At 47.2% G+C, this 13,489-nt stretch overlaps 2 protein-coding genes across 4 annotated transcripts in view; one reads left to right on the top strand and one right to left on the bottom strand.

Annotated features, from left to right (window-relative positions):
• Positions 1-4,404, top strand: part of LOC122922825 (calsequestrin-2-like) — a 77,463-nt gene extending 73,059 nt beyond the window's left edge. The window contains exons 8-11 of one of the 2 annotated variants that reach the window (XM_044273574.1): positions 681-735; positions 2,042-2,142; positions 3,688-3,762; positions 3,912-4,404. In XM_044273574.1, the coding sequence (XP_044129509.1) occupies positions 681-735; positions 2,042-2,142; positions 3,688-3,762; positions 3,912-4,142 (462 nt within the window). In that variant the 3' untranslated portion in view covers positions 4,143-4,404. Of the gene's footprint in view, positions 1-679; positions 736-2,041; positions 2,143-3,687; positions 3,763-3,911 lie in introns of both variants that reach the window. The other variant, XM_044273575.1, reaches the window with a different exon arrangement.
• A 792-nt stretch (positions 4,405-5,196) lies between these two features.
• Positions 5,197-13,489, bottom strand: part of LOC122922828 (vang-like protein 1) — a 47,534-nt gene continuing 39,241 nt past the window's right edge. For both annotated transcript variants that reach the window (XM_044273580.1, XM_044273579.1), the window contains one exon: positions 5,197-5,647. In XM_044273580.1, the coding sequence (XP_044129515.1) occupies positions 5,372-5,647 (276 nt within the window). In that variant the 3' untranslated portion in view covers positions 5,197-5,371. The remainder of the gene's footprint in view (positions 5,648-13,489) is intronic.

The raw sequence follows: 13,489 nt of genomic DNA on the forward strand, positions 1-13,489 counted from the left end.
AGGACAGATGTATAGCGCCTCCCATAGGACAGATGTATAACGCCCCTATAGGACAGATGTATAATGCCTCCCATAGGACAGATGTATAACGCCCCCCATAGGACAGATGTATAACGCCTCCCATAGGACAGATGTATAATGCCTCCCATAGGATGGATGTATAACGCCTCCCATAGGACAGATGTATAACGCCTCCCATAGGACAGATTTATAACGCCCCCATAGGACAGATGTATAACGCCTCCCATAGGACGGATGTATAACGCCCCCATAGGACGGATGTATAACGCCTCCCATAGGACGGATGTATAACGCCCCCCATAGGACAGATGGTAGCGCCCCCATAGGACAGATGGTAGCGCCAAGCTTGCATAATAGTAAAAACACAGAGCAGTAATCGGCTTAATGTGGACAGGTGCTGGGGTCGAGGGCGCAGGAGATGCTAATCCTGTCATCATATAACGGGAACCTGGAGTTTTGCATCGGCCTCAAACGGTAACAAATTTTCTGTGAAAACTTCCATGTGGCGGACGGGGTGTATTTACATGTGTGGTAATAAGACCACGCTCTGCGGAAATGCCTCAGCCTCTGCACCCAACCCCTCGTACCCTACCAACCCCCCCCCCCCCCGACACGCGGGAGGCTAGGGGCCACAACTACCATGGTCTCTCTCATTACAGGAGGACCATCTGGACGGAATTCACATTGTGGCTTTCGCTGAGGAGGAAGATCCAGGTGAGATGCTAGATGGCATGATGAGAAGAGTAGTGGTGATAATAGGAGTGGTTGTGGTGATAATGATAGGGTAGTGGTGGGGATGATACGTCTGGTAGTGATGATGGTAGGGATAGTTGTGATGATGATAGGAGTGGTTGTGGGACGATTAGAGTAATGATGACATTCAAGTTAATTATAATAAATTATAATAATAATAGTGATGATTGTGATGGAGAGGATGATGAGACTAATCATTACAGTTTATAGGAATGGGCTAATGAGATGCTGTGATGGTAAGCACGATGATAACACAGTAATAATGAGGGTGATCGGACGAGATAATCAGAGTGATGAGTCATTGAGTCATGTGATGAAGAGAGTGACAAGTCATGTGATGATGTGAGTAATGAGCCATGTGATGATGAGAGTGATAATGAGCCATTTGATGATAGTGATGTGTCATGTAATGATGAGCGTGATGATGAGTCATGTGATGATGAGAGTGATGATGAGTCATGTGACGAGGAGAGTGATGATGAGTCATGTGGTATGGAGAGTTATGTGTCATGTGATGAGGTGAGTGATGATAAGTCATGTGATGAGGAGAGTCATGATGAGTCATGTGATGAAGAGAGTGATAGGTCATGTGATGATGTGAGTAATGAGCCATTTGATGATAGTGATGAGTCATGTAACGATGAGCGTGATGATGAGTCATGTGATGATGAGAGTGATGATGAGTCATGTGATGAGGAGAGTGATGATGAGTCATGTGGTAAGGAGAGTGATGTGTCATGTGATGAGGTGAGTGATGATAAGTCATGTGATGAGGAGAGTCATGATGAGTCATGTGATGGGGTGAGTGATGATGAGTCATGTGATGAAGAGAGTGATAGGTCATGTGATGATGTGAGTAATGAGCCATGTGATGATAGTGATGAGTCATGTAATGATCAGCGTGATGATGTCATGTGATGAGAGTAATGATGAGTCATGTGATGATGAGAGTGATGATGAGTCATGTGATGATGAGTCATGTGATGAGGAGAGTGATGATGAGTCATGTGGTGAGAAGAGTGATGTGTCATGTGATGAGGTGAGTGATGATGTGTCATGTGATGAGGTGAGTGATGATGAGTCATGTGATGAGGAGAGTGATGATGGGTCATGTGATGAGGAGAGTGATGATGTGTCATGTGATGAGGAGAGTGATGATGAGTCATGTGATGAGGAGAGTAATGATGAGTCATGTGGTGAGGAGAGTGATGATGCTTTCCTCTGCTGATTATTTCTGGTGTCCTCTTGTTGGTGGACTCTTCCTTAGATGGTTATGAATTTATCGAGATCCTGAAGGAAGTAGCCAGAGAAAACACGGAGAACCCAGAACTGAGCATCGTCTGGATAGATCCTGATGATTTCCCTCTGGTGACATTTTATTAAATATTATTATTATTATATAGAAATAGATAAAAAAGATATTTAAACCTACATGTACAATATACCCAACCAAACCAGAAATACTCCCAACATCCCCAAAAACATACAACCAGACCAGCCTACCATACATTTCAATTACAATAGAGAGATAGAGAGAACCTGCTGGTTAAGACCTCTAGATCCTCTGCTCCCCCTTAAGACCCCCCCCAAGAGAGCCCTCTGTTCTCCTCCAGACTCTTCTGTCCTCCCTCCAGACTCCTTTGTCCTCCTCCAGACCCCTCTGTCCTCATCCAGGCTCCTATTTCTTCATCCAGGCTCCTCTGTCCTCCCTCCAGACCCCTCTGCCCTCTCCTCCAAACCCCTCTGTCCACTCCTCCGCACCCCTCTGTCCTCCTCCAGGCTCCTCTGTCCTCCCTTCAGACTCCTCTGCCCCCTCCAGACCCCTCTGTCCTCATCCAGGCTCCTCTTTCTTCATCCAGGCTCCTCTGTCCTCCCTCTAGACCCCTCTGCCCTCTCCTCCAAACCCCTCTGTCCACTCCTCCGCACCCCTCTGTCCTCCTCCAGGCTCCTCTGTCCTCCCTTCAGACTCCTCTGCCCCCTCCAGACCCCTCTGTCCTCATCCAGGCTCCTCTTTCTTCATCCAGGCTTCTCTGTCCTCCCTCTAGACCCCTCTGCCCTCTCCTCCAAACCCCTCTGTCCACTCCTCCGCACCCCTCTGTCCTCCTCCAGGCTCCTCTGTCCTCCCTTCAGACTCCTCTGCCCCCTCCAGACCCCTCTGTCCTCCCTCCAGACTCATTTGTCCTCCCTCAGACCCTTCTGTCCTCCTCCAGACCCCTCTGCACTTTACAGCATTCTGATACATCTATGGTCACTTTATAGGCTATGTACACCTTTGGAGGCAATTTGTGTTTATAATTGCATTTTACTCATTTTTGGCTAAAAATTATATTTTCAATTGGCCTTTATTAAAAATATTGAGCAGTTCTGTCACAAACTTTTAAATGTTTTTCTAGCTGTGTGACTGGTCCTTTCACTTTATGTCCTCATCTAATAACCCTTTTCTCCAAATTACTGAGAGTCATAAACACTTATTTACCACATCAGTATCAGTAAGATAAGGATTGAGCGTTAATGAGTGTTTATAAAGTCAGAGAGTAGAGATAAGGAGCCCGTCAGCTACCCAGATGACGGAAAAGACAGAAAATCCACAGGCAGCTACTCGAGCATCTCCGCTCTGTACACAAAAAAAGACTTAATATTCTTAATAACGACCAATTGAAAAAATGGTTTTAGCTCAAAATAAGTACAATGTATTAAAAAACGGTGTCCATAGCCTTTAAAATGTATTTCTATGAGCTGATATTCAGATCAGGGTGACATTAACTGTAAAAAAGAAAGAACTGTTTTAGGTGACAAGGTGACTTTCTAGTTTCTCTTTACAGCTGAAGTCCTAGTGAGGCTTTACTTGCATATGTGACCAATATGATGTCATTAATATGATGTCATCAATGACCTGCTCTATTTTCCCCACAGCTGGTGACATACTGGGAAAAGACCTTCCATATCGACTTGTTCAGGCCACAGATTGGTGTAGTTAATGTGACAGATGTGAGTATGATTCCCCTGCAACGTCTGCCCACACCCTACTGAAGTATCTCTCCGGAGTGTCTGGAGCACAGTGTGCAGATGATGGCTCCGGCTGTTGGGTCTTCTCTCAGTTGAGGTTTTACCTGAGATCTTCTGTCCTGTTTGTACAGGCGGACAGCGTCTGGATGGAAATGGATGATGCTGAGGATTTGCCGTCACCCTCCGAGCTGGAAGAATGGATTGAAGATGTATTGTCTGGAAAGGTCAACACTGAAGATGATGATGATGACAACGATGACGACGATGATGACAATGACGACGATGATGACAACGATGACGACGATGATGACAACGATGACGACGATGATAACGACGATGATGATGATGACGACGATGATTAAACTGAAGACTTTCCAGGAGCCACGTAGTGGTTGTGGCCCTGTAATGACTGGTGCATCCTATACTGGTGCACGTGGATCCTATACATACATGAATCATTCATTCATTACCACTCCAGGAAGTCACCAGGACTGGGCTGCAATCCCCAGTCTGGAGCAGAAGTGAAGTCTGGTGTCATCAGCTCCTTCCCCTCTCGGGAGGCCGATGTCTAATGCATCTCCATAAAATGGTAAAATATTCAATAAATATTCCGGGTGGAAGAGACTCCGCGTCATCACCACGTCTTTGTAAGGGTGGACAGGAAGACTCAGCACAATGATGCCTGAGTCCAGCCAGCGGGCGTCTGAGCTGAGGATGGTGTTTAATGGGCCCCTAGCTCAGAGCTCACAGACACGTAGTGGTTGTCGCCCTGTAATGACTGATGCATCCTATACTGGTGCACGTGGATCCTATACATACATGAATCATACATTCATTACCACTCCAGGAATTCACCATAACTGGGCTGCAATCCTGGTCAGCTGGCTGCTAAGTGTCCTCAGACCCCAATATCCTTCTCCTCAGATCTTTGTAATGCCACAGATAATATGATTTTGGTACTCGTCCTCTGCTGAGCTCAACCCTCCCAACTTGCATTAGCCTTAGGACATATAGAGGAACATCCCCCTAGGCGTGTACCTGTCTCTTCTCTAAAACCAGTCCCAACTACTCCTCACCAGATGGCGACACCGCCGTGCATCTTGTGATGTCTCATGGCTTCCAGTGTCATCTTCAACCACCTCTGGTTCCTATGACCTCTGCTGCTGTGGCGCTGGGTACTTCCCCGTCTCCTGGTATCAGCTAAGCCCTCTGGCACCTTCTTTTCCGATTCCGATTCTGACCCAAGCTCTTACCTATGTGTCCTCCTCCCACTTTGCCTGTAGCCATCACCATCTGGAGATCCTAGGATGACAATGTCCATATTTCTTCTCTCATGCCCCCCTACCCCCCGGCCGATCTTCCGGAGCTTGACCCTGCATTGGGGGGGTTGAGTCTGAAGACTGCAGCCACTGATGAGACATTTCTACAAATGACCTTTAATGATATTAATACTGAGCAAAGTGATGATGTCACAAGTCTTTGTCATAACATCTCATGGGGGGGGTGACATATAATACACGTGATAGTATGGGATGATATGTACATGTAACAGGTGCAGTATATACATGTTATATATGGTCGTATGTACACATCACGCTGGAGATATGTTGGAGATGTCCAGTGCCTCCGGATACAGCTGCACCAAAAAGCGATGGGAGTTTGGTGGGATGAAGTTCTCTGTCAGGGTCACGCTGGGGATGGCGCTCACACTCACCACCAGCTGGGCGTCTGCACTGCGCAGGCAGAAGGTCAGGTCGGACTTGAGGCTTCGTGTGACTGATTCCTCGCTCACTAAGGTCCACACCGCTGGGTGGGCTCCAGAGTACTGACATGGGGGCCCCGGGCGCAGATACTGCTCCAGAAAGGCCTGTGAGATAGAAGAAGTAGATGTTATCAGGCCACCAGAGAGGAGAACATCGCCCAGGATGGCGGAAGGTTCAGGCTACGTGCAATTGGACCACATTATATAAGAGATTAGCAGAAGGACGCGGCTTCACACCGGTATATTTCATCTATTTCATTTAATGTTTGTTTGTCGTTAAAAGATATCGACAGTATCCCCCATAACAGTGACATCTACAGTGTCCACCCCTTAACGCGTACCACACCACAGTGCCTGCCCCTTTAACAGTGACCTCCACAGCGTCCTGCCCCTTTAATTCTAGGGCTACACGATGACATGTGTCACGTGACATTTCGTCTCAACAATTTTTATAATGATAGGCTATGGTGTCGCACTTCGACATGTGACATGCTGCGACACGACAGTCGCAAAAAATCTATCCAAGATGCCACATGTCACAGAGCAACACCGTAGACTATCATTATAAAAATTGTCCCGCCACACATGTAGCAGTGTCATCGTCATCGTGTAGCCCTGGCCTAAAGCTGACCTACAGCAGTGAATAAAAATGGCTGGGTTGTTATGGAAACCGGGAGTAAAACTGTGTGTATGTGGAGACTAAGGGCCTGCAAGCTTCTATTGGCTGATAAGGGACATGTGACTGTGTATGGCAGTTGGGATGTGAAGATAAAGACTTGCAGGCTTCTATTGGCTAATGCAGGTCATTTTTTGGGAATATCTCAGGAACGGTACATCCTAGAGAGCTGAGACCCCACAAGATTTATTTCCAGGTGGCAAGGGATGTGTATACCAAGTTTCGTTGATATCCATGGTTGCGTTTTTGAGTGATCGCAGAACATACACACATATATACGTCCTTCTTTTTATATACAGTATATATATATATATATATATATATAGCTACAGCCTACAAACACAGCACTACTATACAGCTGACATATACACACACACAGCACTGTGGTTGTTACATGTCTGGTCTGTTGGTGTCTGTAGTCCAGCATGTTTGCTAGACATGTTCCTGTGTTGTGTACCTCCGGAAGGGGGTCTCAGGGTTCCCCGGAGGGGGAACCACAAGTCAGTGTGCAGCTCTGCTGGGGGGGCCGCCATGCATCCTGTCTGCATGGGGGTTCAGTTGTCGTTGTTGTCGTGGCAGGTAAGTGCGTGTTGTCTGTTGGCTCTTGACTGCCGATTTTGTAGCGGTGCACTGTCTGCCCCTTCTCTAGCAGCAAGGCCAGTGAGACTCCTGTTCAGCCGTGTCTGTGATCAACAGGTTGTCTCACCCCCTTTCTCTATTTAAGGGATTATCTGTTATGGGGGATACTGTCGATATCTGGATGGACAAATGTCTTTTTTCGGCCTTATGTACTATGTTACTACTATGCTACTATGTTACTATCAGGGTGACTGAGGGTCCTAGGTTTCCTGGGTATGAGCAATGCTACCATCTAGGTCCGCTCATACGGTGAGGAGTTAGGGCGAGGGTTAGGGACGCTATAGGAGGTGACCTGCTCCCTGATCCCGGCATCCAGGCCTGCTCCTCATTATACGGTGGGGAGTTTTCCCCCACTCCCCACAGTGACAGGATACCTCTGTAAGGATACTGATGACCTATCCACTGATGTACTATCACTATACCCTGAGGGACATATATCTTCCCAGTAATGCACATCACAAACTGAATTAAAATAATTATCACCCAATATTGCCCTGTCCATGCAGTTCACTGGCACTGGCTTCGCCCTGCGTTTCACTCCACATCTTATTCACACTAATCATGGATCAGCATAACAGGACGCATGCGCTCGCTTCTCCTGCTGGAAGCGACTGACTCCATGCCAACCAGCTCCTCCGCAGGCGCCGTATACCTAGTGTCTTCTATGACCATGTGCAGTCTGATTCACTGGACGCTGCTGTTAGGCCTCTCCTCCCGAGATTCCTCTGACTAGCCCTGCCAACTCTGCGGAAATGTTGCAGAGTATGGGCCGATGTGACGCATTATACAGCACGGTACACATACACAGTTGAAACCAGAGGTTCACATACACTATATAAAAAGACACATCTACATGTGTTTCTCAATATCTGACATGAAATCAGAATAAAGTTTCCTGTTTTTGGTCGGTTAGGATTACCGTAATTATTATTATTTGCCAAATGCCAGAATAATGAGACAGGGAATGTTTTAAGGCATTTTTATTACTTTCTGCAAAGTAAAAGGTTTCCATATATTTCATTAATATTTGGTACCATTGCCCTTAGACTATATGACTTGGGTCAAACGTTTTGGATACCCTTCCACAAGCTTCTCACAATAGTTGGTCGGTATTTGGGCCCGTTCCTCTTGACAGAACTGGTGTAACGGAGCCATGTTTGTTGGTCACTGCCTTTTCAGCTTTGCCCATAAATTTTCAGTAGGATTGAGATCAGGGCTTTGCGATGGCCGCTCCAGAACACTGACTTTGTTATCCTTAAGCCAATCTGTAACCAGTCTGGCAGTATGCTTCGGGTCATTGTCTATTTGGAAGCCCCATTTCCGCCCAAGCTTTAACTTCCGGGCTGATGTCTTGAGATGTTGCTTCAGTATTTCCACATAATCATCTTTCCTCATGATGCCATCTATTTTGAGAAGTGCACCCGTCCCTCCTGCAGCAGAACAGCCCCACAACATGATGCTGCCGCCCCCGTGTTGCACAGTTGGGATGGTGTTCTTAGGCTTCCAAGCTTCTTCCTTTTTCCTCGAAACGTAACTTAGGTCACTACGGCCAAAAAGTTAAATTTTTGTTTGGTCAGACCACAGAACATGTCTCTAAAAATGTAGGTGTAACGGGGTGCCGAAGGCGCACTCGGTCTCCCATCAGCCGCAGACCTGCTGCTTAGCTTCGGGAGCGAGGGTCTGTGTTTGACCTCGTTCCCAGGGCGGTTTTGCTAGCTGGGAGACTCCCTGCTCCTAGGTCTGCCTTGAGCGCCGAGCTGATCACTCGGTGCTCGACTGGTCGGTCTGTTGGTCATGTGACGCTGGCCACGTCATATGACCCTCACTCCCCACTATAAATACAGGCGGCCTGCTGGCCACAGGTTGCCTGTTAATTTAGGTTCCTGGCATTTTTGGGATACCAGTATACTTAACTGATCCTGTTCCCTGACAATCCTTTGCCTGCTCCTCCTGTACTGCGCATCCTTCCTGGTATATTGACCTCGGCTTCCACCTGACTATTCTTTGCGGACCCCTTTGGTACTTCTCGACTCTCCTGGTATTTATGACCCCGGCTTCTCCTGACCTTTCTTTGCTTATCCCTCTGTACTGCGTTGTCCTCTTGGTTTTGACCCAGTCCGTTCACTATGCGTTATTTGTCTTGTCTGTCCTTCCTGCACGTATCCTAAGTTAGGGACTGCCGTCCAGTTGTCCCCTGTCATCGGGACTCATGAGGCGAGTAGGCAGGGCCAGGGGTGAGGGTGGCGCGCAGTGGTCACTATACTCCCCCCTGTGAGGGTGGCGCGCAGTGGTCACCAACTCCTATCCATGTCATGGCTATTGATGCTACTCCTCTTATTGGTGGTACGGTGAGCTCATGTACCTCAGAGATTTCTCTAACCGTGGGTGTATGACACTCAGAGAGATGTTCCCTTTTAGTCCTGGAGAACCTACCGGCTGAGGTGGTACTAGGGTTGCCTTGGCTCCGACTACATAACCCAACTATAGATTGGTCCAAGGGGGAGTTAGTGAGATGGGGGCCTAAGTGTGACTCGTGCTTGTCCGTGGTACAGGCTGGGGTCTCAGTAAAGTCTGATACTTTGCCCACTGTTGTTAGGGTATATTCTGATGTATTCTCATCACCAACCCCGGAGGTTCTACCCCCCCCCCCCCCCCATAGACCTTATGATTGTACTATAGAGCTAGTAGAGAGGGCCAAGTTTCCTAAGGGGCGAATTTATAATCTTTCTAAGCCCGAACGCAAGGCCATGGAAGATTATATTAAGGAGAGCCTTGGTAAAGGGCATATTAGACCTTCTGTCTCTCCTATGGAGGTGGGGGTTTTCTTCGTTAAGAAAAAAGATGGTGGTCTTAGGCCATGTATCGATTACCGGAGATTAAATAAAATCACTGTCCATAATAGATACTCCCTCCCATTGATTCCGGATTTTTTTAACCAGGTTCTGGGGGCAACCTGGTTTTCCAAGATCGACCTGAAAGGGGCATACAATCTAATCAGAATCAAGGAGGGAGACGAATGGAAGACGGCGTTCAATACTCCGGCAGGACACTTTGAATATCAGGTGATGCCTTTTGGACTCAGCATTGCCCCAGCTGTGTTCCAAAACTTCATGAATGACATTCTTAGGGAGTTCTTAGGTAAATTTGTTATTGTCTATCTTGACGACATTTTGATATTCTCTCCTGACTTCGAATCCCATGTGTCTCATGTTAAACAAGTATTAGAGGTGTTGAGGGAGAATCAGCTATCCGCTAAGCAAGAGAAATGTGTCTTTGGTGTACAGGAGATTCTGTTTCTAGGGCATGTTCTGACTCCTCACGCCTTCAATATGGATCCTGGTAAGGTACTAGCAATTAAGGAATGGGTAAGACCTTCATCCTTTAAAGGCGTTACAACGATTCTTAGGTTTCGCCAATCACTATCGTAAATTTATTATACATTTTTCCGTAATTGCTAAACCGTTGACCGACCTTACTAAGAAAGGGGCGGATTTGGAGAATTGGTCTACTGAGGCCATTTCTTCATTTGAAAAATTAAAAAAGGCATTCAGTAGCGCTCCCATTCTGATCCAGCCTGATCAGGAGAGACCTTTTATTGTGGAGGTGGATGCGTCCGAGGACGGTGCAGGAGCAGTCCTTTCACAAGGTCCTGCTAGCCTCACTAACCTGAGACCATGTGCCTTCTTCTCCAGGAAATTCTACGACATAGGGAATAGGGAGCTGCTAGCCATTAAAGGGGCATTTGAGGAGTGGAGGCATTTTCTGGAGGGGGCAAGGCATTGTGTAACTGTTGTCACTGACCATAAAAACCTTATGTTTCTCGAGTCTCCTAAGAGGTTGAATCCCCGTCAAGCCAGATGGGCTCTATTTTTTACTCGTTTTGATTTTTCCATTACGTTCAGGCTGGGAAGTAAAAATGTGAAGGCGGACGCATTATCTCGGACGGACGCATTATCTCGGAGCTTCCATGCTTTTCAACCTACTGAGGTACCACCTGAATCCATCCTACCAGCAAAAATCTTCATAGCAGCTCTAACCCAGGATATCTCGGCTCGCATTAGGTCTGAACAACATCTGGCACCGGTATCCACCCCAACAGATAAGTTGTTTGTTCCCGTACAATTTCGTCTCCAGCTGTTGCGTGAGTGTCACAATTCTGCCTTTTGTGGACATCCGGGTGTTGAGGGCACTAAGGATCTGGTTTTTAGATCTTATTGGTGGCCCACTCTAACTAGGGATGTCAAGTCCTACGTGTCAGCTTGTGAGGTTTGTGCCAGGTCCAAGACACCTAGGACTCGCCCTGCTGATAACCTACAACCCCTACCTATTCCCAGTAGACCCTGGTCCCATATCTCAAATGGACTTTATAACTGACCTACCGCCGGCGGACTGTAGTTTGGGTAGTGGTCGATAGGTTTAGCAAGATGGTCCATTTCATTCCCCTGTCTAAACTCCCGAATGCCAAAACCCTGGCGTCTATTTTTGTAAAAGAAATTGTTCGATTACATGGTATCCCGGAAAATATTGTTTCTGACAGGGGTGTGCAGTTTGTGTCCAAATTCGGGAGGGCTTTATGTCAAAAATGTCAAATTTCATTGTCTTTTTCCTCTGCCTACCACCCTGAGAGTAATGGGCAGACTGAACGCCTTAATCAGTCTGTGGAACAATTCTTGAGGTTGTATGTTGCTGATGACCATCAATTATGGGTGAAATTTCTTCCATTGGCTGAATTTGCTTTGAATAACTGTGTCAATTCTTCTGCTGGGGTTTCACCTTTCTTTTGTACCCATGGTTTCCATCCCCGTTTTCATTCTGGGTCATCCATCTCCTCCTCTAACCCTGAGGTGGATAGGCTCTCCTCTGAACTGTGCACAGTTTGGGCCCGGGTTCAATCGAACCTAGAAAAGGCTCAAAGTTCTCAGAAACTCAAGACCGATAGGAGACGTTCAAGGGGGGTGAATTTTCAAGTTGGGGATAAAGTATGGTTGTTCTCCAAGAATCTCTCTCTTAAGGTAGATTCTAAAACGTTTGAGAGATAAAATGTGAATAAAAGGTATGGTGGCTCACTCACGTTTATAGCTATGGATGGGTGCTTCTAAAAAGTTTGCTCCTCGTTTTATTGGACCATATAAGATCACGGAGGTGATTAACCCGGTATGATTTTGGTTGGAGCTGCCCGAGTCATTCCACATCCATAATGTGTTCCATAAATCTCTACTTAAAAAATATGTTGAACCGGTAGTACCATCGAAAGCCTCGCCTCTGCCAGTTCTTGTTAATGATGCTCTCGAGTGTGTGGTGTCTAAAATAGTGGATGTCAGGAAGGTGTGTAATTCCTTGCAGTACCTGATTCACTGGAAGGGGTATGGACCTGAAGAGAGATCTTGGGTACCTGCCAGGGAGGTTCATGCTCTTAGACTTGTTCGAAAATTTTATTTAGAACACCCTGAAAGGCCATCGCCTGAAGTCTTGGGTCCGGTGGCCCCTCGTAAAAGTGGGGGTACTGTAACGGGGTGCCGAAGGCGCACTCGGTCTCCCATCAACCGCAGACCTGCTGCTTAGCTTCGGGCGCGAGGATCTGTGTTTGACCTCGTTCCCAGGGTGGCTTTGCTAGCTGGGAGGCTCCCTGCTCCTAGGTCTGCCTTGAGCACCGAGCTGATCACTCGGTGCTCGACTGGTCGGTCTGTCGGTCTGTACTGCGCATCCTTCCTGGTATATTGACCTCGGCTTCCACCTGACTATTCTTTGCGGACTCCTTTGGTACTTCTCGACTCTCCTGGTATTTATGACCCCAGCTTCTCCTGACCTTTCTTTGCTTATCCCTCTGTACTGCGTTGTCCTCTTGGTTTTGACCCGGTCCGTTCACTATCCGTTATTTGTCTTGTCTGTCCTTCCCGCACGTATCCTAAGTTAGGGACTGCCGTCCAGTTGTCCCCTGTCATCAGGACTCGTGAGACAAGTAGGCAGGGCCAGGGGTGAGGGTGGAGCGCAGTGGTCACTATCCTCCCCCTGTGTGTGTGTGTACGTGACCGTTACAGTAGGTCTTTGTTCCTGTGGTCATTTGCAGACATTAATCTTGCTTTTTCCTGTTTCTTTTGGAGTAATGGCTTCTTCCGGGCAGAGTGACCTTTCAGCCCATGATGATACAGTCCTCGTTTCACTGTGGATAGTGACACAATCTCACCAGCTTCCATCATCATCTTCACAAGGTCTTTTGCTTTTCTTCTTCGGTTAATATGCACATGTCGGATGATCATCTCCAGGACACAGAACCCGTCTCCTTCCTGAGCGGTATAATGGCTGGACATTCCCATCTTGTTTGTACTTGTGTATAATTGTTTGTACAGATGAACGAGGCGCCTTCAGGTATCTTGAAGATACACCCAAGGTTGAGCCAGACTTGTGCAAGTCCACAATTATCCTCCTGATATCTTGGCAGATTTCTTTAGACTTTCCCATGATGCTACACAAAGAAGCAGTGTGTTTCAGGTCTGCATTTAAAATACATCCACAGGTGTGTCTGTAATCACCAAACCTAACGCTACGAATTTGACCGCGAAGCCGCAGTGGAAAAGGAGAGAGGAGGAGAGTAAATGGGCGGGCAGAGGCACACAGAGGGCGGGGTTATGAGC

Source organism: Bufo gargarizans, unplaced genomic scaffold, assembly GCF_014858855.1.
Source record: "Bufo gargarizans isolate SCDJY-AF-19 unplaced genomic scaffold, ASM1485885v1 fragScaff_scaffold_771_pilon, whole genome shotgun sequence".
NCBI lineage: Eukaryota > Metazoa > Chordata > Amphibia > Anura > Bufonidae > Bufo > Bufo gargarizans.